Here is a 26,845-nt window from a genome sequence, read left to right on the forward strand (position 1 = left end):
CAAAAGCTCTGTGCTCTAGATGGAGTGGAAGCATAGGTACCTTCAGTTTCATGGTTTGCAAGAGACAATGGGGGCCTGTTCTGACTACAATCCTTTCCTGTTTTGGGACATGGTGAAGGGGTTTTGGTTTGGTTTCTTGGCATGGGGGGGGGGGTGGGGGGGTGGTTTAGTGGGGTTATTTTTGTGATGCATAGCATATACGATGCAAGCAACACCCAGAATGAATAGCAAGTTTGCTGTCTGCCTTTTTCTACACATATTAAAGCATTTGTGATTGGTAATATTTTTTTTTTAAATATTTTTTTGAAGGCCAGTCAACTGAGTAGTTTAACAGTGAATAAAGCAGGAGACAGCACCTACATCATGTGTACACTTACATAACTAGTTACATACCATCAGGATTAGTGCTCCTAACATTTACTTTCTGTTGGTCTGTTTCTCCACACATGCTACCCCTCCCCTTAACAATTTGATGTCATAGTTCATATGTAAAATGCTTGCTAATTTTGTTAAAGCAGTATTTTTCTGAGCTAGGCTTAGCCTTATTTTGTTAAGGAATAAATTGCACCCAGCATACCTAATATTAACAATACAGGAAAGGTCCTGTGACAGTACACAGCAAAGGTCGGTACTTGCATGCAGGTTGGAAAGCAATTTTCCTCTTTACTAGTGGAGCACAGCAACTTCACCAGCCTGTATACTGCCTAGTTGCTTCACTTTGTTGCCGACTTGCAACTGACTGACTACTATTTACTACTGGAAATTGTGGTATTAGCAACATGGTTTGAAGAGAAAATTTAAGAGATTATTTTTTGCCTATTTATTTGTAGGTCTGTTATGTAGTTATCTGGTTAAATGGAAAATGATATCACTGAGGAATGTCAGTTTTCACTAAGTCTCTGAATGTTAGCAGACTGCTTTGTAGTTTAATAATTGCATAGTGTTAAGACTTGCTGTGTTTGTGATCAAAAACTCTTTACCTACCTAATTACTGTTGTTTTTAATGTAATGTGATAGTGTCTGTATGTTTTTTGTTTTAGATGTGACACCCAAATAGAAACAGTCCTATCACAGCAGGAACTGTTTTAAGTGCCATTTATCACCTTTGTGAAGGGGTAAAGACAATTTATTATTCCTTAATATGTAATAAACCAAACTTTGACCTCCCTTCTTGCACACATGCAGAATTGATGTTTCTTTTAAATTTGGTTCATCAGACAAAAAGATAGAAGTTAGTACACTGTTGTAGGCAGCGCTGGATTACTGGTTGCAGTTGAGTTCTCTAGAAATTTTGTTTCAGAGATGTCATTTAAGTGCTGTCTCATACGTGCTGTATCAAGCAACTACAATCAACCATTGGTTTGTGCATTCAGGCATCTTTTAGACTTTCAGAGGACTTGCTCTTTGCCTCGTAACTAAGCACTACAAAAGATACTTTTTTCCTTTTCTGGCTGAAAGTTTATTATTGTGCTCTCCAAGACCATGTACTTCCTTTTGAAAAAGCAATGCTCCTTCCTGAATTCTAAAATACATTCTCCTAAGAGAAACAACCCTTCTTGTGTTTTAAATGCAATCATAGCCAACTTGACAGCAATGGAAAGAATAATGCCAGCCTAACTTTTAACACCCATGAAAGTCAACCATTCATCTCCAGCTGGGACCAAGACTTATTCCAAGGTCAGGGATGGTCCTAACAATAGTAATAGCAACACAAAAGTGAAGTACTGCAGTCTGGAATTAGCATTAGCCAGGCACTGTAACGTGTGCCATAAGGAAAAGGTAAAGTGGAACAAGGACAGGCTTATTATTTATAAACATTATATATATATATATATAAAATATATAAAATTTGCTCTTAATTCACATCTTTTCTGTAAGATACAGGCCAATACAATTAACATTCTTATTTGGCCACTATAGTCAGTCTGCACCAGGTGAAAAGAATGCAGGAAGTGAAGAAAAAGAACTATGTCCAAGATCCATGGAAGGGAGACTTGCTACAGGGAGGCTGCAGAAGTATATGCAGATGCACACAGATTATTTTCTTTAAAAAACAGGATTCAGATTTTACAAAATTTATTAAAATTATTTGATAGCAAGTTTGGTAACTGAGATGTCTGACGTGATCCAGTTAGTTTTAACCATAGCACCATAATTTCATGATATAAAGGTTTCCTATCAATATAAAAAGCCTTCAGCTTAAGATCTTCTGAAGTTGGCTTCAATTTGTTCCAGGGTCTGACCTTTTGTTTCAGGAACATAAAAGGCTGTAAAAGTTACATTGAGGCAGCAGAAGGCAGAGAAGAGCCAGAACACGCCATAGGATGTTAAAAAACCCTGGGGGGGGGGGGAAACAACAAAAACTGTGTTATTACAGCACAGCAATATTACTGTAGCATTACAACTATAGTTCTGTATTGCTGGAGAAGTTTGTGGCTTAAGGCTCTCTCAGGAGCACCTTAAATAAAGTTCCTTTTGAAAAGATCAAATTGTAATTTATGATGCTTACTGTAACATCATTAAATTCTTTGGTTACCAAGAAGGCCATAACCCAGTTTGTTAACACACAAGCACCACTCGACACGCCTCTAGCTTTAAGTGGGAAGATTTCAGATATCACCAGCCATGGAACCGGACCCCAGCCAAGGGCAAAACCTGCAATTGCGAACAGAGAATACATGCAAGTAAAGTATCTATTAAAGGGAAGCATAAATGATGGTCAAGTTAGTAAAGTAAGAGCTATGCAGTTGACACAAGATTCTTGGGTAATCCTGGTGGAACAGTACCTCTACTAGAAAGTAAGTTATTTTAGGGCAACATGATACACACTAGTGCATTTTATGTCAAATTCACAAAGTCTCTGAAAAAAACAAGCTGTCTTGTACCCTTCATGGAATTCACTGAGGCTCAGACACTAATAAAGACTCTTTTTCTTCCATTAACAACTGTAAAGCGATTTAACCTGAGCAACTACTACTTACAATAAACACAAGGAGGCGTAAATTAATTTTTCAGGAATTTGGCTTAACTAAGTTGCTAACACAATCAGGAGGATTGTGAATGCTCAAACCAACTTTGCATTACACACTGAAAAGGTCTGTCAAAAGATATAACTCATTTCCACTCATCAATAATGTGACAGAGTGGAACAAAAGTGTCTCATTCATCAGAAAGTTCTGCGTAATGGCTACTTGGAAGCCTGTTCCACTTACCAGCAACAAAAAGACCCAGGCTCACTACTGCAAGCCACGATATGCTGCTGCTTTCTGCTCCTGGGAATGCTGAATTTAGAGTGAACCATGCATCAGGATTTGATGAGTTGTTTCGATTTGGAAGGACAATTTTGAAGTAAAGCCCAAATAATGCAGTACTGAGAGCCATGATTATCCCTGAAAAGGAAGCAATAACCAAGCTGTCACTGGTTGCCACTTGGGTATTCCAGGAAACCGAACACAGTTGGTCAGCCAAATACAAGATATACTGGTCCTCACATTAGCGTTTTTTTTTTAAGTGAAACCCTTCTTGGAAATAAGCACTGGCCTTGACAGAAAGTAAAGATACTAGGCAAAGCATTCTGAACACTAACCAAACAATATGGTCTTCATAGCAGTAACTACTATTGAGTGTGTAGCACAACAACAATATCCAACAGAATTAATTTTCTTTAGCAGATTAAAATTTTTAACTAGTTTCATATAACTAAACACCACAATGTGCCATGAAAGTACCAGTAGCCATGGAAAAATCTCTTTCAATAGACATTTGTTGTCAACTTAAGTACAGAATTCGTTATGATACTGAATGTTGTTAAACAGAAAATGTATTGCAGTAGTAGGAAGTCAGTGACACAGCTATTTCAAAATAAAAACTGGCCTAGTAAGAAGACAGAAAAATAGCCATATACAATTTCAAGGGGTTCCACCTACAATGTATATGGAACATGACAGTTTCCTCTTAGGAGTTTACGTCTATAATTATACAAAATTATAAAGCAAACCACTTATAAATGCATAAACTGCAATACATAATTCCTCCATCAGCTAAGACCTTTTTTGGGACTATATATAGTAATTTTTCTTACTGAACAAAATTCACAATGTGTTACCAGATATGTAAAGCAGCACTTTTCGTCCTGTTTTATCTATGATAAGTGCAGCCACAGCAGTGAAACATACTTGTATGGAACCCACAACAACGGAAGCCATCCTGCTGTCCTGAAATAAAGTAAGAGGCAGGGAGAATTTGCTCTTTCGGGCTGGTAAGAGAATCGCTTATCAAGCATTACAAATGCATTTGTTTCTTAAATCTGAAAGAAAATGCAAACTATACCACAGAAATTAATGGGGATGGATGTGTGTGGGCTGTGTGACCATCAATACACAACATACCAGTCTCTTAATAAACTTTAAAATAAGCTGCAACTCCCTACAGTTGGCAAATCTGAATGTTCTGGGGTATGGGGGAGGGCGGGGGTGAAACAGTAACAAAATCAAGAGGGTATCCAGAATCCAAACAAAAAAAGCCCACTAAAACACAACGTGTTATTTATGACACAGGTAGGATCATTATGAAGTGAGTTTGTTATGTGTTTTAGGCTTATTGTAGCACTAAGCTGAAACTAATCACAGACATTTCTCACTTTGGAAACACACCTTGAAGTCTGCATCTTCAAAGATAGTTTCTGCATAAAACATAACTGCATTAATGCCTGTAACTTGCTGGAAGAACATCAGAGTCACACCAATAATAAGTGGCCTGTAGACTGAAGGGTTCTTAAATTCAGAGAGATTCAGCCCCTGTAAATTAAGTAATGATTGGGTGCAAAAGTTAATCTTCTAAAATCAAATAACAAACCTGTTCAGAACATACCAATCTGTTCTAACTCCGTTAGTTTCTCACCCTCCCTTTACCAAAACTTAAGTGCATTGGTAGTAAAAAATTTTTACATCTGAAGTAGCTGAGAACTCAAAAAAACCCCACAACATTTCCCCCCCTTTTCTCAGATTCTAAAGACAGAAATTTATAGTATTTTGTAAAGAAAGTTAACATGAATGAATGCATGGGTTGCGGAAACCAAACTTCAATGATTAGACCTGCCTATCTAAACACATAAGAGGCTACATGAGACACAAGAAAATATACATTCATAAAACAAAAACTATAGGAAATTGGTCATAGCATCATGGAATGGTTTGTGTTGGAAGGGATCTTAGACATCATCTTGTTCAGATCCCCTGTCATGGACAAGGACACCTCCCACCAGACCAGGCTGCTCAAAGCCGCATCCCGCCTGGCCTTCAACACTTCCAGGGAGGGGGCACCCACCACTTCCCTGAGCAAGCTGTTCCAGTGCCTCACCACCCTCACAGTGAAACACTTCTTCCTTATGTCTAGTCCAAACCTACCCTCTTCCAGTTGATAGCCATTTCCCACCATCCTAACACTGCATTAAGAAGTCCCTCCCCAGCTTTCCTATAGGCCCCCTTTGGGTACTGGAGAGCTGCTATAAGGTGCCCCTGGAGCCTTCTCTTCTCCAGGCTGAACATTCCCAAGTCTCTCAGCCTGTTCTCATTGGGGAGGTGCTCCAGCCCTCTGAGCATCTTCATGGCCTTCCTCTGGACTCACTCCAACAGCTCAATGTTCTTCTTATGTTGGAGGCCCTAGAAGTGGACACAGTACTGCAGGTTGGGTCTCAAGAGCAGAGTAGAGGGGCAGAACCACCCCACTTGACCTGCTGGCCATGCTTGTCTTGACGCAGCCCATGGATCTGATTGGCCTTTTAGGCTGCAAGCACACATTAGTGGCTCATGCTGAGCTAATCTACAAACAATGCATTGAACAATCTACAAAGTCACTAAAGAAAGGGGAAAAAAACAGGTATAGTTACATAGAATTAATATATACATAACACAAAAATATAAATTATATATATAAATAGTATATATAATATAATTAATCAGATCACAAGCCTAACTGCTACACATACACTGACAGCAGCCAATGGTGATAGCACTTGAAGCTCAAAGGTAGAGGAAAAATACTCAAAGAATGTCACTTGCTTCTTGAGTGTCATTTGTATGAGGGAACAGGTTTGGACTGCTTTTTGTGGAAAAAGCTATTAACTAAGCTTTGGTAAAACCCTTTTAATTACACTATACGCTTTCAAATGCTGTTTCCACAGAAAAAGATTTTCATCACCTCCTCCGAAGCACTAGCTTCAATCTGCCTACATTCCCCTTCGTGGTCTGCATGTGGTCCCCGCAGAAAGCGCAAAGCGGCTATGGCTTCTGAGCGTTTGTTCTGATTCAGCAGAAATCTTGGTGTTTCAGGCATGAAGGACATGAACAATAGCATTATGCAGGATGGAAAAGAACACAGCACTGCCAGCCAGCGCCATTTCAGCATTATTCCTGGGTAACAAAAAGAAAGAAGACTATAAACATCAACTAACTGTACAAACAAATTAATACTGACTTTGAATTCTTAAGTGTAGTTCTTTCATTACATGTACAAATTTTTTGTAACCTGCTGCTCTAACCCAATACCTGCAATGTAGGCTCCCAGTATGCCAGTCACCACCATCAGCTGAACACAAGAGCCAAGCATACCACGGACTTTAGGATGAGATACTTCAGATATATACACCTAAAACATAGGGAGAAAATATCTAATAGTTATTTTTATCCAATTTTGGATCAAGGACTTTGTAAGTAATTAATTTCTGAAAAAGCACGGATGTATTTCCTAGTAAATCCCCTCCTTATAAAAAGACTCAATAAAACGGAGTAGTAGTACCACCTCAGAAACGTATACTGGCATTAAGTAAAACCCTGTAAGCTGTGAGTTAAGGCCCTACATCTGGGAACTGAAGAGCTCAGCTCTATGAAGCAGAGAAAGCAGTCATTTGTAAAGCAGACAGAATTCTTCCAAAGACATTAACACAACAGACTAAGGAACCAGGCTTCCAATGACAAAATTGTATAAGATTATCATTTAGACCCTACCACCCTGAATAATTTTTTAGATTTTATTTTTACAACCATCTAGATTGTTAAAGAACAAGCAGTTATTCCATACTTCATTATGCGTACTTCATACCCTTTGATATTAAATTTGCTTCTCACTTCCAAAGCTAGAAATGTTGGAACCACCAGAAAAGAAACGAACTTGGATAGTTTATTTCACACTGCTACAGCTAGATCCAAAAGGTCAAATAATACCAGAGAAGACAAACAACAATGGATTAGCTCATTTCCCTGCTGCACATATATGTCATAAGGCATCAGATAAGTTAATATTCTGAAGGAAGGGAATCAGAAGGCTCTATTTATCCTGACTCTAGAATCAATGAGTAGTCATATAGCTTATTTGCAAAGTCAAGAAGTTTGGTGAAATGTAGAACTATTTTCTCAGTGATGGACAAGGGGCAGCGGGTGCAAGCTGGACCACAGGAAGTTCCCTGCCAGAGAGGTTGTGGAGTCTCCTTCTCTGGAGACATTTAAACCCGCCAGGATGCATTCCTGTAAGATTCAGTCTGGGTGCTCCTGCTCTGGCCAGGGAGATGGACTAAATGATCTTTTCAGGTCACTTCCAACTCCTAACATTCTGTGATTAGAAGCAGTTGGTAATAGGGAAACAAACCAAAACAAACTTCCCTTAATGTTATACATGAGGAATTTGAAGGGATAAGTATTACTAGACTACAGTAGAACATAAACAGAAGCAGTCAAATAAAAGACTAATAATCTGAAAGATCACATCACTGTACAGGAACTCATAGTACTGAAGTGCCACAAGAAGAAATGAAATTAATCTATATTTACTTCATTATTAAATCCAAGCAAAATATGATTCTATAAAAATCAGTTTCTTCTAAATCCACACAATGCCTAGGGTACAGTTACTCAGTTACTTCCACCCAAGCCACCTATAATACTGCTCTGAAAAAAGAAACAAAAAAACCCCCACAACAAACATGAAAGCATCCTCCCATGTACACACTCCCAGAAAAAAGCATGATACTTACTGGAACCACGAGTGAAGTAATTCCACTGGCTAAGCCTGTCATCATTCGCCCAAAATAAAGCATCCAAACATTTTGAGCAGATACAATAACCACATATCCAAAAACATATGGTATCGAGCACAGCATTAGACTCAGCTTTCTACCAATTTTATCCACAAGATAGCCTCCTAGTATTCCTCCAGCAGCAGCTCCTAATGTTACAACTGACTTCAAAAAATAAGTAAAAAGATGTTATTATACAGAGATAATGCTTATAAACAAATAACAGACATCATCATTATTTTAAAATCTTAAAAAGTAAGCAGCAGCTTCCAAAAAATGTGCAAGAGTATGCAGGTGTTTTCAGACTCAAAATAAGGATTGATTTCTTAATCAAAACATAGTCAAGAAGCACAATTTACCACAATTGAACAGAAAGTAGTTTTCTTATTATATACAAATCTCTTTCAATGAAAAAAAACCCAACAATGCAGCAGTAACTCTTTCTTAACCTGTCTACAGAGCTATCCACTCACAAACAGGCCTTTTAAACTCTGGAAAAATTTATATTGACTGACCTAAGGCCAGTCTGTATCCAAAAAGCAAATATTCCCTGTACTGACGATTGCACTAAATTTATTTTTAAAAATATTTTCTGTGGTCCCTTAACAGTTCAATTGTGAAACATGAGAATGGTTAGAAGACATTTTAGCACTAAAGCTAGGTTTAAATAATAGGGGCATTTGCTAACATATGCTAACTGAGAGTTATCAGAGGATAACAGCACTGCTTCTCAGTAAAACATTGAGTCAAGCACTGAGCTTAGAAAAAAAAAAATGGAGTTTGTCATTGAGATCTACATTTACCCTCATTCTTAAACCTCCTCATATATGCAGCATCCTCCTGAGCTATGCTTTCAAGCCAAATCACATAATGGTAGTGCTTCACACAGACACCTACCCCAAACCACGAGGCTTGACTGCTGTCCAATCTTAATTTAGGGTCGCTGATTTTCCTCAACTCGGGAATAACAGGCGAGCTATAGCCTAGCACGAAGCCAAAGCTAAGCGGTCCCAGGACAGCAGCAAAGGTGGCCAGGTACAGCTTCTTGTTCTGCACTCTGAGGCAGAAGAGGCCGAGAAGGATCACGCCGCCCCCACCTCCCGCTCCCGGCCCCAGCTCCGGCCCCTTACTAGGGCCGGTAACGCTGGGGCAGACCTGGCAGTAGGCTGGACCCAGAGCTCGCCCGGGCTTCCCCCGCTATGGGCTCCAGAGTAGTCGGCACTGTACCTGAGCCCGCCAGAGCGACGGGTCACGGCACCCGCGCTCACCTTGGGTCAGAGTCCGAAGCGGGGTAACCCAGCAGGCAGCGAGACTCTTCTGCAGCCATGCCGCACCTGCGGTAAGCGCCTCAGCGCGCCCAGCCCCAGACCCTTCTCCACGGCCCGGCGCCAGAGCCGCGCGCCCGACTTGGGCCCAGGCTGCGCGGGCAGAGCCTCGCTCACGACGCCGACCGCGGCGCTCGCAACTCGGCTCCAGACGGAAACCGCTAGAGCGTGGTAGCACGGAGCGATGACGCCTAGAACACGCGCCGGAAGTTGTCTGCCGACGGGTAGCAGCGAATACTGAGAAAGCACCTATCCTCCGGGTGCCGGCCGGTTCTCCCGGCGCAGGGGCCGCGGCGCGGGGCTCGCCCCGCCCCTCCCCTCCCGCGCCGGGCGTGGCTGAGGCGCCCAGTCCCAGCCGAGGGCGACCTCCTGCCGCGGATGCTTGCAGGCCGCGGTGCGGGCCGCGGAAGTGTTGGGAGCCTGTCCTGCTGTGGGAGCGATGGCCGCGGGGAAGCCCCAGCCCGTGCCGGGCTCTGGGGGGCCGCGCCAGCCGTGGCGGCTGCCTGCCGAAGGACGCTCGACGCCCGGCTGCTACCTGAGGTGAGCGCCTCGGGCGAGCGGCGCTGCAAGGCTCCGGTCCTCGCCGCGCGTTTTGCGTGCGGAGGTGTGTGGGAGCGGGCGAGGGGAGCGGGTAACGCCCGGAGGATAGCCCCGTGCGCGGAGCTGAGCAGCGGTTCCGGGCCTCGCAGCAGCCCTTCGTTTCAGTATTAGCTCTACGTATTGGGTACAACAAACGCCTCAGGGCTTGCCTACTTTTAGGCGAGGAGCCTGTTAGAAATTTTTGTTTTTAAAGAGAACACTCCCTGTTAGAGCAGCAAACGTGTTCTCTGCTATATGTGCTGAGGAACTTTGGTAAGCGCCCTCGGCAGAAAGATCCGCGTGAAGTTGTCACTTGATAGGAGCAGCTGTTTCAGTGCATTTGGTACTCAATGCCGCCTTCTGGTTTCATCAACAATTACATGCCCTGTGCAGAGCCATTCACACTAAAGACTACTTCTCTTAATACAACACCGTGTTGAGAGGTGTACTCTAAGATCCTATTCTATGAACGTAAAGATGTCCGTATAGAAATAAACGTATTGACTCCCAGTCTCAGTCCACAGGTTCTGGTGGTTTGGGAGCTTCTCTGGATTAAACTCAGACAGTTTTCTAGTGAATGGAATTAGATCTTCTAGAGAAAATAATTAATTGTAACTTTTAAACTGTTTATCTTTTTAGTCACTTGTCCAAGCTTATTTTAGGAACCTGAGATGCCACAGGACAGTATAAATGCATATAGATTGCATAGTTCAGGTGGTAGTATTTCAAAATTTCAATTTCACCATAAATTCTTTTCATTGGAAATAAGATAAGAATATGGGGGGGGGGGGGGGAAACAGGTTTTTTTCTCTTTTTAAAAAGTGTGGTCAAAGCAGTGAAAACATGTCAAGACTGATACTAGACCAGTACAATCAACAGTCTTTATGTGAGCCAAATAGAAAAATGGATAATAGACCCTTCAAAACAGTTTTTCAGACTGTTTTCTATATAATCTTTAAAAAAAACCAAACTACAGTTACCTACTTTGTGCATAAAATAGTTCAGGACAAAGGTATGAATAAGTTCTGTCAGTAACTAGCTTATTACTTTGTTTATATGCTTTTATTTCTTTCTTTTACCAGTATAATCCATGAGTAAATTGTAAGACAGTGTTTATTTGCTTAAATAGATTTAAAACTTAAACTAACCCTAACCTTCGTGGATGCAGAATTTGAAAATGTTAACCTAGAAGAAGATGATGTTAATATTCATAATGAATGCTAACATTCACTAGCTCCATACAGTTTACTTCTGAGGAAGAACAAGTGATAGTTCAAAGTGCATGCAAATGCTTAGTCCTAACCTAATGAGTATTTTAAAACGAGTATTTGGTCACTTCAGTCTATGTGTTAACATGCCATTTGGAATACTGATGTACCAGTAATAAATATGTGATGCTTACCTTGTTTTTTGAACAGAACTAATACAGTATTTTGATGTATCACAGGTAAATTTTTCCATAACCTTATGGAGAAAAAGGACTTTGAAGCATGGCTTGATAACATTTCTATTGCATTTCTTTCTCTGACGGACTTGCAGAAAAATGAAACTCTGGATCACCTGATTAGCTTGAGTGGAGCAGTCCAGCTCAGGCACCTCTCCAATAATCTAGAGATTCTCCTCAAGAGGGACTTCCTCAAACTTCTTCCATTGGAACTTAGTTTTTATCTGTTAAAATGGCTTGATCCTCAGACCTTACTCACATGTTGCCTCGTCTCTAAGCAGTGGAATAAGGTTATAAGTGCCTGTACAGAGGTGTGGCAGACTGCATGTAAAAATTTGGGTTGGCAAATAGATGACTCTGTTCAGGATCCTCTACATTGGAAGAAGGTTTACCTAAAGGCTATTTTAAGGATGAAGCAACTGAAGGACCATGAAGCCTTTGAGACATCCTCTTTAATTGGACACAGTGCCAGAGTATATGCACTTTACTATAAAGATGGACTTCTGTGTACAGGTAGGAAGAAGAGAAAGCTTGGAGTCTTGTATTTCTTTGGTTTCTTTGCACCCCCACCCCATTTATTAATGATAATTTGTTTTTTCTTTACCAGACATTATTTTCATAGTGCAAACACAGTTTCAGATTCTTGAAAAAATTTTTTTCCAATTTTTGAAACACCTGGCACACTAAAACGCATTAGTCACTTAAATAGGAAAACAAGGAGACCAATTTCTTTGTTGGTTAAAAAAGAGTAACACCAGTCATCATGCTTCAGATGACTAAGTCCATTTGATAAGTGCAGATATTCTCTTAGAGGATATCTTCCAGTTAAAAGGACCTTCTTTGGGCTGTGGCATCACTGCAGCTTTCCAAGGTGACCTTGGCAACTGGCTCTAGGTGGCCCTGCTTGACTAATGAGGTTGGAAGAGTTGACTTCCAGAGGTCCCTTCCAAACATGACTATTCTGTGATTCCATGAAAATATTATATTTAAGATAAATATGGAAGACCAGTATAGGATTGGAAATACTATTTACTCTTGGCTTCCAATTACACTGTTCTTTTGTATTCTAGGATCAGATGACTTGTCTGCAAAACTGTGGGATGTAAGCACAGGACAGTGCATATATGGCATCCAGACACACACTTGTGCTACAGTGAAGTTTGATGAACAAAAGCTAGTAACAGGATCTTTTGATAACACTGTGGCCTGTTGGGAATGGAGTTCTGGAGCAAAGACACAGCATTTTAGAGGACACACTGGTGCAGGTATGTCAGACTTTCTATTTTGTAATTTCGCCAGTCAAGTAACATAAATCAGAATTTGACGATGATCTAAGCTCTTGGCATGGTTTGTTTTAGGCTATGTTTCAAGTCACCTTTGTCACAGATCTAGATCTTTCCGCTCTTGAATAGCGTCAAGGCTTAGCCATGTAGCATTTTGCAGTTGTATAGAAATAATGCTAAATTCCATGATTATTCAGTACTTTCAAGGCTGCCAAAAAGATGCAAGCCCTAGGTAGCAGGGCAGTAGCACTGCTGGAGATGAGCTTGCAGCAGAGAGCACAGTAGGACCTAGGAATCTGTATCTGCATTTCCCTCGTAATCAACTTCTTTATCCTCTACTGCAGAATATACTTAACTGAGCTGTAGGTCTGCTCCCCTGTGAGTAATGAAATGTATCAGATGTACTAATGTTGCTGGAATTGTCTGACTAGAACACTTAAAATAGGACCTAACTTAAGTTGCACTTTGCCATAATCCAATCATAAAGGAACCACTGATGTACAACCTTGTAATTTGGACAAAAATCTGTAATTCTGCAATGTAAGTTTAAGAATCCAGAGCAGCAGTTCTTCAATACAGTGCAAGAACAACAGTCAAAGCTGTAGTAGCGTATCGATTTAGAGGCTATATGACCTAGTTAGTGTCTCACAGAAAAAATGCGTGCATGGAGACTGGTATTCCTTATTTAGTACTCTCTTTGCTTTTAGTTTTTAGTGTGGATTACAATGATGAACTTGATATTCTGGTCAGTGGCTCTGCAGACTTCACTGTGAAAGTATGGGCCTTATCAACAGGAACGTGCCTGAATACCCTTACTGGACACACAGAATGGGTCACTAAGGTGGGAATAATGATTTTTAATTCATTTTGCAAAACACTTGAAATAATTTTGTAAAAGTTCTAGATTTTTATTTCCTAACCTGCACCTAAGTGAAGAATCTGAAGAACATCAGGAAATAAAGCAAAATAGCATTTCAGTAAAAAACATACTTAAAGAAGCTATAATTAAACCTTTCAGATCACTGAAGATACTTCTATTCCAAAGCAGCTGGGATAATATTAGGATCCAGTGTTTGATTCAAAGACTGAATAAAAACAATGGTTCTGAAAGAAAGCTACTTTAAAAATTATGTAGAAAATATAATGATCTTGATAACCAAAATCTGAGCATGAAAAATGTTCTGAAGTTAAGAAACAGGGTTTTTCTTCCAAGTATTTCAAAACTTGGAAGTTGGGGGTGAAGTACATATACTTGCCTATTAATAAAGTAAGTCTTCACTTGTAGGAACAAGAAGAGTGTCAACTGTAGTTTCCCTTCAGTTGCAAAAAGTATTTGTATTGTCTTTATACAAGAGTACTGTATGCAGGTTGTTGATTAAGTGAAAAATGCAAATGAAAGTTTGGTTCTAAACATAAATCATTACATCTTTTAATTACAGGTAGTTTTGCAGAAGTGCAAAGTCAAATCCCTTATGCATAGTCCTGGGGATTATATTCTTCTGAGTGCAGACAAGTATGAAATCAAGGTATGTACCATGTATCATACACTGATCACTTTGGTACCCAGGGAAATAAAATACTCAACTGCTTTGCTGAATTTCACAAATAATATAAGACTTTACAAGCAGGGAACATGAGAGAAAATAAAGTTATGTACGAGACATGCAACTCTTTGGAAGCTAACTTTTTATTGTTTTCCTTCATGTTCAGATTTAAATGATAGCTCTATATGAATGGTAATGCAAAAAGTAAGAGCTTTTAGTGCATGCGTAATGTGCTACCTTGACAGTGAAGCACTTAGCTCCAAATACAATTGCTAGGGGAGAATTTTGGGTTAGAGAGTGATGTAATTAGTTAATGGCTATGAAAAAGCTTCATAACTGAAAGATTGTTACATTTCTGTCCAGTTAGATAGTTGTGGGTTTGTTTGGGTTTTTTTATGTTCTTTAAAGTACCCATTTTCACTGACATCTTTTAGGCTAGAAACTGCACATACTGCAACAATACAGTAAGACAAAGTCACTACAGAATTGATGTTCCTATTTAAAGGAGAGAAGTATTTCTGAAAAAAAACGTGCACACACTTACCCAATGCCTACAGACTGTTAGGCTTGTTTTATGTGTGTAATGGTCCAGAATGTGAATATTTTATGGTTTTGAACTGTGTTTTGATTGTAGATTTGGCCTATTGGAAGGGAAATAAACTGCAAGTGCTTAAAGACACTGTCTGTTTCTGAAGATCGCAGCATCTCCCTACAGCCCAGACTGCACTTTGATGGTAAATACATAGTGTGCAGTTCAGCACTAGGATTATACCAGTGGGACTTTGCCAGCTATGATATTCTCAGGTAAATCTTTCCACATAAGACTTGGTGTTCTTTAACTAAGTAGGAAGTAGAACATACTAGTTTTAATAACTTACTTTAGATGTAGGCCAAAAGAATCTTGATAAAAGTTCTTTCTTTACACATACTGCAAGGCTTAATACGAATCATTTGATTTGTATCAAATTCTATGAATCACTTGATCATTTGATTCCTGTTTTGCTTTCTGGCCGCAGATTAGTCCTCTTTCATATTTTCACTCCACAAGCTGAAGATTTTCAATATAGACATAAATCAGACTGCAGGGCTGTAGTTATGAATGTGAAACTGTAGTGACCTGAAGTTAAAGGTGCCGTGGAGATTGCTCTACAGAGAACCAGGAGGCCATTTCTGGAGGCCCTTTGATGGGACAAAAAATTAAAAAAATTGTTTTTCATTATAGCACTACTGATCTGTCATTCTTGGTAACGCTGTGTAACAACAGTGAAATGTATCAGACTGCAGTAAGGGGTCAAATAGGATAGCATTCCGTTTCCATGAACAGAACAAGGCTGTTATCTGTTAGAAATGGTGGCACCAAAGATTGTCACTTTTTAAAGAAAAAATTGCATTTTAGATCTGTTATCAGACTCTTAATTGAAATGGCCCAAATGTTTGAGTATCTACCATAGGAAAATCTACTCCAAAAGCAGTGGTGTAGATTACCGGTAAGACTTACTCTCTTCACTCTCTATTCCAAGTTTTATTTATTAAGGCAAAAATATCCCAAAGCTGTAGGGGAATTAACAAATACTTCTAATTCTCCCTAAGATTGGAGACATTCAAAACCCACCTGGATGCATTCCTGTGTAATTTAGTCTAGATGATCCTGCTCTGGCAGGGGATTGGACTAGATGATCTTTCAAGGTCCCTTCCAACTCCTAATGTTCTGTGATTCTATGAAGATGAAAATGCTTAACTTATGCTAAGTGTCAGTGAAACAGCATTCTGTTCAGTACCAGTCTTGAAGAATTTTTTTTTTCTTAACACAAGATGGCATTTCAGTGGTTTATTTCCAGCTTTTAAAAGACTATTCAAAAGAACACTAAGATGTTTTACCTCTTAAAGATACCGAGGCAGGAAATCACTATGGAAATTTACTGTAATTTGTGTGTATCTGGAAAAAAAGACTTTTATCCCATTGTGCTCTACAGAATCCCTTTCAAAAACTAACCTTCACTTATGTTCAGAAGGGTCAGTCCTGAATGCACAAAGCCAGAACTGAAACCACAGGCCTGACTGCAGCTAAGTGCTCAATTGCTGAATTTCATAAATTTGCATCCAGTTCTTTCTAAAGCCTATGAGAATTAATGAGTTCAGACACTTACTTCCTGTAGACATAAGGAATTGTTTCAGTAGTGCAGGTTTGTGACTGCATCATGACATGAGTTTCTAACAATTTTGTCTTGCCTTCCAGGGTTATCAAACCTTCTGACTTCTCAAATGTGTCCTTGCTGGGCTTTGGAGAGATATTTGCTCTACTATTTGATAACAGATACCTGTATATAATGGACTTGAGGACAGAAAAACTGATAAGCCGCTGGCCTCTACCAGAGTATAGAAAGTCAAAGAGAGGTTCAAGTTTTTTGGCTGGTGAAATGTCTTGGTTAAATGGACTAAATGGTCAAAATGATATGGGCTTAGTTTTTGCTACCAGTATGCCAGATCATAGTATCCATTTGGTGTTATGGAAAGAACACGGCTGAAAAGCTTACATATGCAGAATCTTCAGGAAAATATGGACTATCAGCAGTGTGTCCATAAAATGAGACTTTGCATGAACCAAAGTTGCACACCTAATGGTATCATCATGCAGTGCACAATCATTTACCTTTTTTTGGGCATTGGGAATGAGGGTTTTTTTGGACATATGCAATACAGCATGCTAACAGTATTCACCACAAAATTTTGTCTGTACTCGTGTTTAAGCATACTTACTTGGGCTCTAAAGCATAGCTTGTAACATTTAAACCATTCAAATTCACCATCACATCTGAAATGAAGTAGTACTTGACCTGATTTCTGACTTGTTTTTATGTTGTTGAAACAGAAAATGAAGCTTCTGTTTTAGAACCATAGGCTTTTGTACATGTAACAGCAAATACTGGTTACAGTGCATGGCTCCTTAACTCAAATGACAAGATAGCAAACTCTCCAGTAGCATTCTTTTCAAAATTTTTTTTCCTTATGGTAGCTTTAAATGCCTTTGAAATAGAAGAATCAAATGAGTCCTTTAACTAGAATCAGATGCTGTAACGGTAATAAGTTTGGGAACATGTCAATATCAACTCTCAGTGAGAAAGAACCAACTTTTCATCTATCTGATGAAAATAACCTTAGAGAACCTCAGACACTATTCATATTTGCTGCTGGTAACTCAGAATGGCTTGATCTATTTCCTGTAGTTTTTGTGAGAACATAACATTTAGAGGTAGGCCGAACTGTAACGAATGGGAAGATGCTGTTCAATCTCTACAGTAAGTCACTCTCTTACATGAAATTATTTATAGCAGCCATTTACTTTTTCCAAAAGCTACATTTAATGTAATCATGCACTTATAGTAGTTGCTGCATCTAGATTTGGAAAGAAGGGACAAATAACAGTGAGAATACATCGGGGGGAGGGGAAGAAAAAGAGTCTGAAGAAAAGCACAGGAATAGAAAAAGATCTTTCACTTTGATGAAGTGATCAGTTGAAGAACTGATGTGCATGAGGTAACTACACAGTAGCAAATACATATCCACATACTTTTGTGGTATTTGACATGTACTTAAAAGCTGTATCTACAACATCACATGCTTCAGAAACACTTTAGGTTGGTGACTTTTCCTACCTTACAATAAAATAGCCCCTTACTGTCTTTTTTTTTTTTTTTGTAAGGACAACTTAAAAAAAAAGAGAACATGAGCTTTCATGAAGATTAGCGTGTGTCCTTGAAAAGATAAAACTGCCAAGGTTTATTATTGTTAGTATGATTTTCTTCCCACGATCCAGGGAGATTAATTTCATACTTAGTACTGAACAAAGGCCATGATTCCCAAATATGTGCAGTATAGATTACGCAGAAATTGAATGAAGTCACAGTGGAGCACTGTCTCTTGAATACAAGTCTTAAGTACTCGGTTTTCCACCTTCATTCACACAAACTTATTTTGAAAATGTGTTTGTACTTAAGGATATTTTCAATGGAAGCTTTTGGTTCAACCCACACTGACAAGGGCACACATTAGGAACTCTTAGAGCTTTTGTTGTCTCGCTCAAAAGCGAAGAGAGCTTAGGCAAAACAGAAAACTTTGAATAACTTGGCTTGAAAGCCAGTTCTCATCATTCTTAGTGTAGGAGCAGCTATACTGTGTATAACGAGTGCAGCAACTGAGCCTACTCTGAAGGAGCCATGTGATAATGGGCCACCTATGAAACATCACATTAGCTTTGAAAGATTGCTTCATAGCAGGAGTTTAGACAGGAGCATAACAGAAGTGTCCTTGTTCCCAAATCAGTGAAATATGGAGAGCTTATTTGGACTGCAAGGTGAATGGAAAATGGGCTGGTTTGCCAAGCCTAGAGTGGTTGTCAGTGATACAAAAATCTAAATGGCAGCTTGTTAATAGAAGTGTTCTTCACACAGTTGATTGATTAACTACCAGTGACTGTATGATGCGGAGTTCCTCTCAGCAAATTTCCAACAGTACTGACTTGGAGAGGAAAGGGAAATCATGGGAAGGAAAAGAAGGCAACACGCACGAGAACATGGAATGCTATTCTGAGTGTCCTCCACAATCAGGACAGGTCAGCTTATAGAAATAGCCCATTTAACTAAATGCACCACCTTACATCTGAGATACAATCACCCCACAGGCAGGCTGGACCCAACTAACTGGAAACAGCTTTACAGGAAAGGACCTTGGAATGCTGCTGCACAGCAGTTGAGCAGGATTCGGCAACGTGCCCTTGTGACAGAGGCAGCCAACTGTATAGTTAGCTGTAGTAACAAGGAGTTCAAGGGGAAGGTGGTAGTCTTCACTTGTGTGCTCAAGGCCGCATCTGAGGCCAGTGCTGAGTTCCTTGGTACAAAACAGACACACTGGAGAAATATGCATGAGCAGCCACAGAGATGGACAGGGAAGTGGAGTGCAAGATGCCTTTAGAATCTGAGAGCAGAGTTCAGCCTTCCATACGTGTGGGGGAAGGGAATGTGGCAGTGAGCATGGAGTGTGGGCACACTGCTACAATCTCCAGTTGTCTAACAGGAAGGTACAGAGAAGGCCCAGTCAGGCTCACCTCATCATCATGCAGCAGGACACGGGCCAATGGTCACAAATTGCAAAAAGAGAAATTCCAGCTAGCTCTTCTCCACTGTGAGGGTTAGTTTAAGACTGGAACATGTTGCCCAGACAGAGTGTGTGTCCATCGTACCTACACAAAGTCCTGGACAAACTGCTTCCTCAACCTGCTTTGAGCAAGATGCTGCAGTTCCAGATGCCCCCTCTAAACTGCATGAATAAAACTAAATGCACCTCTTGCCAAGCAAGGACTTGTGACAGCTGCCACAGATCGTTGATACAGACTTGGGAGAAGCTGCTGCCACTGTGAAGCAAATGCTACAGTCTGTTAAAAGCTGTAATGTGGTAGTCAGAAAAGGGATTCTGCCACAAATAAGTTGCAGAAAAATTAACAGGCAAATTAACAACTCTTAAGTTCTCTTATTCTGCCCTGTCACAGAGTATGCAAACAGAAAACTTATGATGCAATACATACTGCACTGCTCTTCCACCTTTTTAGTTTTATAAATGAAGTTTTAGCCTGTTACGTAGCAGCTGATACAAACATAATTAGCAAACATTTTTTACAGACTGTTCCTTGAAGACTTCCAAGTAAAAGTTCCACCTGGACATTTACTAGCTCATGATACTAATCTACTAATAACAGAGCTCCTTAAGGACATAAGTATGTGCCATCACAAAACATGAAGGAATGAAAACATAACACTGTAGAAAAAACCCCCAAACAAACCAAACAATCCAACAAAACACATACCTCCTCTCTCACACAGGTTTCTCTCTGCAACAAACCAAAGTGCCAGACTATCACTATCCCCAAATGTCCCTAGGGAAGTTCTAAAATATTTCCACAGCAGTACAACGCACATAGTTTGGGGGGGGGTGGGGGGCGGGGGGGGGTAGCAAACAGAAAAAATATGACTGAGATTGTGAAACTACAGTGAGCAAATGTTCTGTGTGCTTTGCTTTCCATCTGACCCTTCAGCAGAAGTTAATAACTACTCGGCCCTGTTTTCTGACAGGGGTTGAAAAAGGTGCAGCTTCTATACCTTTACACCTACATAAGGAAGCAACATAATTCAATTTAACCATCGCATAAAGTACTAAAATCCACCTGATGCCTGATTTTCATGAATGAAGAAACATTTTGTTATGAAGCTTTAAGGTCTCAGAAAAACAAAACAAAAGCTGAACACCACACTATTATGTATCATAAATAGCTGTTCATCCATCTATTTTCCACCTGGAAATAGCCGCCTTTTCAGTTCATAATAGTATCCTTTTTCTTCAACATCAATCTGTATCCCTTGCCTCTGTTTCAAAGATTTCCAACACAACTCAGCACTTACTAAGTAATTCAGAACAACTGTGGGTAACAAAAGAGGGATCAGCCTTCTTAAACCTGCATGTCTCAAAAACCCAGTTAACAGCCATGTTCAGTGTTACAATACATCACACCACTTTAACGAACACTATTTACAAGAATATAAGGGGTTCATATTTTTAACAATAGAAACTAGTAGATTGTTTACCTTTTATTCAGTACATACAAATTTTCTACCCAATGACTTACCAACTGCAAGAATTGAGCAATGTTCCCTTTAATACTAATGACTGTTGTATTTTTTGCACATAGGTTGGTAACTCTGTATAGCCTTTTGCGTTATTTGAACCAGTTGAGAAATACTGATTTATTTTAACTGAAAATAAACTCATTTTCCTTTTTTCAAAAGAAGTAATACTAACTGCACTGATCCTTGGTATCATTAAATGACTTATGGTTCTGCTAAGAATTGCTGTTTCCATGAAGAAGAAATACCCCAACAAGTGACAGCTCCAGTGCTACAGGTGCTCTGTTTACTTACTTGCCTCTGTGATTCTAAGTGTTAATGCCAACGCAGCTCTTCATCAGGGAGATGCTGTTCCAAGCCATATCGTAAAATACACCGCTAAAAGCAGCTGTATACTTTTTGTCCACCAAGTACTTCAGGCATACAAATAACCCAAAATCAATTTATTCCTTGTTTAGATAATTTAAAGGTTCATTGCACTAGCTAAAATATACATGAAGATGGGAAAAGAGAGAAAGATGGAAAGCAGTATATCTACTGTCTAATTTCTGCATGGTTACTTCCTAGGTCTTCTATAAAGCCCATTGATAGTAACAGGCATGTCAAAGACATATCTTATCACTATGCCTCAGCTCTCACATCTTACAAAGTTGCAGTAGAAACTTTACCGGAGGAAGCCAATTCATAACCTGCACTCATGTCTCAGACCACAAATCCGATGCATTGACCTTAGGACAACAGTACATAAAAGGGCTGTTCTCCTAAACCTCTCTAAGATGTAAACTTCATGTGGAAGTGATTTTAATGTGATCTTTAAAGGATACCCTCTGCCTCCCTACAGTATGGGTAGCTCTCCACTTCCTCCCCCCCCCACCCCCCCACCTTTTAACCAACGTGCCACTTTTGAATAGAGCTACAACAGGGTTTGATTTAGCACCCTGTTAACATTCATGATTAACGATGAGTTATATCTCCACAGTGTGGTATCCTTGATGAGGGATTCTCGGGGAAGGTTTCCTTGAAGGGGTACCCGACAGTGATAAATGAGGGCAACATCCATGGGAACATTCACACTGTTTCCATAGGCACGTAGGACAGAGTGGACTGAAGTCTGGATCACCTTCCGTGGATCAACTATCATTTTCCTGGGATTGATTATCTCTTTCCTGTCAGGCTCTCTGTGAACATGCTGTAATATGTTAATACCTGGTATGGTATTCCAGGATGAAATATTGAACACATATGTAGATACAGTTTCTGAGAAGATATGGTTTTCAAAGAGGAAAACGCCAGCCCCTGGGTTTTGCTCCTGAAGACTGCGCATCATTGTTTTCCAGTCTGGGTGCTTATGGGGAAGAATTATTTCATCAGCATCATTAAGAACCACAAATTTGCTCCTCTGCATGTTACGGTATACACAATCATTCAGAGCTGTGATTTGGCCATAGTAGCCAATGTGCGTTCCATCTTGCATGAAGTGCCATTTAGAAGAAACCTTGAGGTGTGAGTTTATCGGCCAGGGAATTACCTCTACAGTTCCTTCTTCCATATAAAACTTCAAGACTTTCTCCATCAGATGGCTGCAGTTGTTCTTATAGATCACCACTTTCTGTACCCCTAGAATCTTGTACATTTCTATGCTCTGTATAAACTGCAAGACATTGTTGTAATTGCCAAACATAGTAGAGATGCACACAGTGAAGTCCACTGGAAAGGTCTCAGCCTTGCGGTTTTTAATTTCAAAACTTGGCAGCTGGTCAATATTTCCATGTGGAGAGTGATGAATTGATACATGTGTTGGATCGCAGTTTTCAGGTTCCACACAAACTATATCTGCTGCACCATAAGGGAATCCAAATCTATCTGAGTGAACATCAATTTCTGCTTTTGATACATATATCTTCCCATCGGGATGACAGCAGAACCAGCAGTATAGCTGTTTTACATCTTCATGGTGAACAATCCCGATCACACGAGTGGCTTTGCTTTCTCTGTCATCAAAGTACGGGGCTATAATAAAAGTTCTGTTACCACTTAGTGCTGTTATTGTGCTATTGGTAATTTTCCCTCTGCATCTGCTACCTTCTTGAATTACTTTTGGCAGGCGAGAAAGTCTCTGTATCCGAAGATAAGAAAGTGTCACCATTGAAGTTACAGTAATAATGCACAGAGCAGCAGCAAAGTAAGATTTTTTCCCACCACACAACATTTTGAGAGCATCTAAATGGGGATGCAAACTTCTCTTTCCTTGTGGTTTATGCTGCCACATCTGCAGAAAAGAAAATACGTAGTATGAGATTATATCAACTCATGATCTTGTCTCAATTTCACAAGACAGACAAGTGGCAAATCTTACCTATTCAGAGACGCAGGTACTGTGCTTTCATGAAAAAAAAAAATCAATCGCAAAACACAGCTTTAATGGCATGGATGTCACTGCATGTCACACTCTGAATGCCTCTATATGTCAGATGAGTGGATCAGTTTCTGTTCAGTGGTGCAAGTGTCTGAGAGGTCTATATACAGGAGAATAAGCAGCCATTATCCACTGCTGTCTAAAATTTTAGAATATCTAATATATAATTATGCAGTAATTTTTAAAGCAAAACAAAAGGGTTTTTTTTTTTTTCCACACGGCTTATAAGTAAGTTACGCACACAAAAAACACCCCACTATTGGACTTCTCAAAAGTTAGTGGCAGATAAATAAATTAAATGTATACAGAAGTAATCAAGTTAAATTGAAAGCATAACAACTGGGGATTGCACGTGATGGTCCAGATGATACAATCTCCAATGTATAAACTCCCTAACTTGCAGTTTACCAGAAATCAGACAATGCATACAGAGTAATGTCAATTCATACCATTCAGCAGAAGAGAGGTGAAATCTATGGGAGTATAAAACTTATTCTCAGGTATCAGGTCTACCCTGCTTAGCACTGTATAAGGAAGGGCTTGCAGGGAAGGTAGCCTATCAAGTACCTAGATAGCTGAGCTCTTTAGCAGCACACCTGCTAAATGTGTTAATGACTGACAGAGAGCTCATGGCACTCTCAAGCAGTGACTTTTTTCAAGTGGAGCTCAGATTAAAGTTTCCTCTATAAATTCATCTTTAGGCATACAGATACCATCCATAAACAGGATGGTGACAGCAAGTCTCTTCAAAGGCCTGCTGGTACCACAGAGATTCTTGGAAGAAAAGTACCCCAGATTAATCAAATTCTTCTTGGATCAGAAAACTGGACTGGTAAGAGAGAGCATCACTGACTGCCAGCAAGAAGTGTGGGGTAAAACTGCAAGATGAAACAAAGTGATTCTATTGCACCAGAGGAAGAAAACATTTCTAGTAGTCCTGTCATGGGTGCATAAAGCCAGCTGCTCAGAAAAGAAATCATACCATGAAAAGACCCAGATTTCTAAGTATATATTTTATAGCTAAAACAGATAGAAATGTCACAGGTGTAGCAGATATTAGAAGATTTGTATACTACTTGACCTTTCATTTACTGCTTATGACTCAATAAAATCACTTGCTTAAGTGGTTGGTAATCTGAGTATCTTCAGAGACTATGCACATGAGAAATACCTAACAATATTTTTTCCAAAGCATATTACTCTATAATAATAATAATGAAACTTTGTTTTTGGCATGTCATACATTGTGTAAAGCTATTTTGAGAGCCTGTATCTTGATACAGTTTTGTGATGGAACAGAAAACTTGGATTTGCAAATTAAAGTAAGAAAGATACAAAACTAGAAAAAAAAATTCCATAGGTTTGATCCACATATCATAGTAGCTTCAGAACTTTCGAAGTGCCAAATTCACTGGCAACTTCACTGCCTGGCTTGAATAATACCCCTAGGTTCTGGTTTTCTGCTTAAACACAGTATTTTCCAATGAGTAAAATATAACTTCTGAATCTCAACTGAGTTTAGGCAAAAAATAATTGCCCACACCTTCAGAATAACATGCAATATTTTCACACTTTGCTGTTTCAGGAAAGAGTGATTAAGGAAAACTATGGAAAACACAACATACCCTTAAAAATGCCCCATTTGCCTATCAAGGAATTGCTTTAAGACCAGAACAGTCATAGAGCACCAGAAATTTCACCGCATCACAGCAGACACAGCACAGAACAGCAGCAGCAGCCAGCACTGCCTCTTCAGTCTCTGAATTGGAGACACACCGCCCCCCCCCGCCCCCCCCCCCGCTCCAGTCCTCACAATTTTGAGAGCTGCAACTGTCATACAACTTTCTGCTGGCAATTTGTTACTGAGAACAACCCCAATTTTGTAAGTCTTTGTCTTAAACATCTAAAGTCAGACAAAAAGTTTCCCCTAAGCATTCTTATTCCCAGGTTGTCATATATTTCAGCACTCTTACAACACAGAGTAGGTCACATTTAAGATTTTTTCTTCAGTCTTACCTATTTATGACTTAAAATATCAATCTTATAGAATAGCTTTCACTAAATAAATATCAAAACATGTCAGCATTAAATGATACAATTAATTTATTGCCCATTATTTCTTCTGCTTTTGCTAGCTATAAATAATGAACAATTGAAATAATATATATATATATATTCAACTGTTTTGAACAGTGAACATCCAAAAGGAGAAAGTACTTTTAAAAGCAGCTAAGTGAAGTTCTGTTTGGTCCTCCATTTATTTTTTGCAAAGGTATAATCCACAAAATGTTTATTTTAACCAGATAAAAACTTACACATTTTTAATATCAATATAAAGAATTGTTCACTACCGAATGATACTGAGGAAAAAAAATGCTGTTACAATACCTAAGAGACTTGCAGAAACATTTTCTTTCAGGTGGTGTTCTTTAATGCCAGTAACAGCAGCCACACCTACCAGAAAAACAAGTTTTCCTTCTCTTGAGCAAAGCTTACAGTTGCCTCCCAAGAACTTCATTTAAATTACAATCCTAAGTGTGGAGTTGATGAACCAAATCAAACCTTGTGCTTGGGTGGATGGGTTTTTTTTTAAGAACGCTTAAGTTTCCTTTTGGAAATTAGTCCTGCATGTTGATACATCAACAGTTCACACACATACTTTAAAATAACAAGAAAAATATACTACATGTTTGTATTTCTCAGGCGATTATTTTTCTAGTAACAAACTGTAGGCCTAATTAAGTTAGGTAAATACAGCTTCTGATGAGGAACTCTGAGAGAGAGCTGAAACACCAGCAGGTTCTAGAAGCAGAGAAAAAGAGAGAAATACAAAAGTCAAGACACACCAGAACATAGAACCTGAAAGAAAATAAATGTGTAATTATTTGATGAGTGAAATTTATGGTTTTATCAACGCGACTCATAAATTTTGATCCCCTGAAATTAATAGCACATACACGTAGTCAGAAAATATTATGTAAAGTCAGATTAATTTTTATTTCCTCACTATAAAAAGTACTTGGCAAATTTTAACTTCAAAAATATGCTTCCAGCATATTTAAAAGAGTTTATTTTATAATGACAGTAATAACAGTAATACAGGTTTGGCTCTTTTAATTCCAATTACTATTTAAGTAGAACATGATATAAAATTATGCAGATTTGATTTAAATTTAGCTAATGGTGTCAATGGTTACTTTGCACCAGTTCATTCTTTCTCAGTAAATGGCCTTTCTCCCCCCCTGCTGCATTTACAGACTCACACCCTATGGCTGTCTTACTTGCCTTCGCTACTGTTTCATTAAACAAGACAGGCTGTTGCTGCCCTGCAGTTGGCCCACTTTCAATTAATCTCTAGCACAGGAGGCCGGGAATTTCTGTTGTGTACAAATGGACAGGGAGCAGAGAGAAGTCATCATCCGTGTTGGACATTTTCTTTCTTAACATATGCTAGGATTATATATTATTCTTGCAGATTCATCACACTGCACAGATACACCTGATCCTAGCACACC

At 39.3% G+C, this 26,845-nt stretch overlaps 3 protein-coding genes across 3 annotated transcripts; 1 reads left to right on the forward strand and 2 right to left on the reverse strand.

Moving 5' to 3' along the window:
• Window positions 1–1,915: 1,915 nt before the first annotated feature.
• Window positions 1,916–9,395, reverse strand: SLC2A8 (solute carrier family 2 member 8; the record flags this gene model as incomplete). Its single annotated transcript, XM_084272600.1, has 10 exons — window positions 1,916–2,337; window positions 2,510–2,655; window positions 3,213–3,389; window positions 4,106–4,214; window positions 4,653–4,796; window positions 6,199–6,410; window positions 6,546–6,645; window positions 8,027–8,233; window positions 8,966–9,125; window positions 9,337–9,395. 10 exons carry the CDS (start codon window positions 9,393–9,395, stop codon window positions 2,200–2,202), a joined length of 1,452 nt encoding a protein of 483 aa, XP_084128726.1. The 3' UTR covers window positions 1,916–2,199.
• Window positions 9,396–9,738: 343 nt separating this feature from the next.
• On the forward strand, window positions 9,739–17,025 carry FBXW2 (F-box and WD repeat domain containing 2). The gene is made up of 7 exons (XM_084272627.1): window positions 9,739–9,933; window positions 11,512–11,929; window positions 12,487–12,681; window positions 13,407–13,540; window positions 14,139–14,225; window positions 14,878–15,047; window positions 16,480–17,025. The coding sequence occupies exons 1-7, from the start codon at window positions 9,772–9,774 to the stop codon at window positions 16,766–16,768; spliced, it is 1,455 nt and encodes a 484-aa protein (XP_084128753.1). The 5' UTR covers window positions 9,739–9,771; the 3' UTR covers window positions 16,769–17,025.
• A 4,781-nt stretch (window positions 17,026–21,806) lies between these two features.
• Window positions 21,807–23,060, reverse strand: LOC311198705 (uncharacterized protein; the record flags this gene model as incomplete). Its single annotated transcript, XM_084272709.1, has 1 exon — window positions 21,807–23,060. One exon carries the CDS (start codon window positions 23,058–23,060, stop codon window positions 21,828–21,830), a length of 1,233 nt encoding a protein of 410 aa, XP_084128835.1. The 3' UTR covers window positions 21,807–21,827.
• Window positions 23,061–26,845: the final 3,785 nt, after the last annotated feature.

This window comes from Gallinula chloropus (genome assembly GCF_964237585.1).
Source record: "Gallinula chloropus genome assembly, chromosome: 18".
In the NCBI taxonomy this organism is placed as follows: Eukaryota; Metazoa; Chordata; class Aves; order Gruiformes; family Rallidae; genus Gallinula; species Gallinula chloropus.

What these genes read in the sequence shown, in the direction of transcription:
- FBXW2 (XM_084272627.1), top strand. Translation starts at nt 9,772, where the DNA reads ATGCTTGCAGGCCGCGGTGCGGGCCGCGGAAGTGTTGGGAGCCTGTCC. An exon ending in ACGCCCGGCTGCTACCTGAG is followed by an intron (nt 9,934 to 11,511) that starts GTGAGCGCCTCG and finishes ACGGACTTGCAG; the next exon opens with AAAAATGAAACTCTGGATCA. An exon ending in ACACAGAATGGGTCACTAAG is followed by an intron (nt 13,541 to 14,138) that starts GTGGGAATAATG and finishes TTTTAATTACAG; the next exon opens with GTAGTTTTGCAGAAGTGCAA.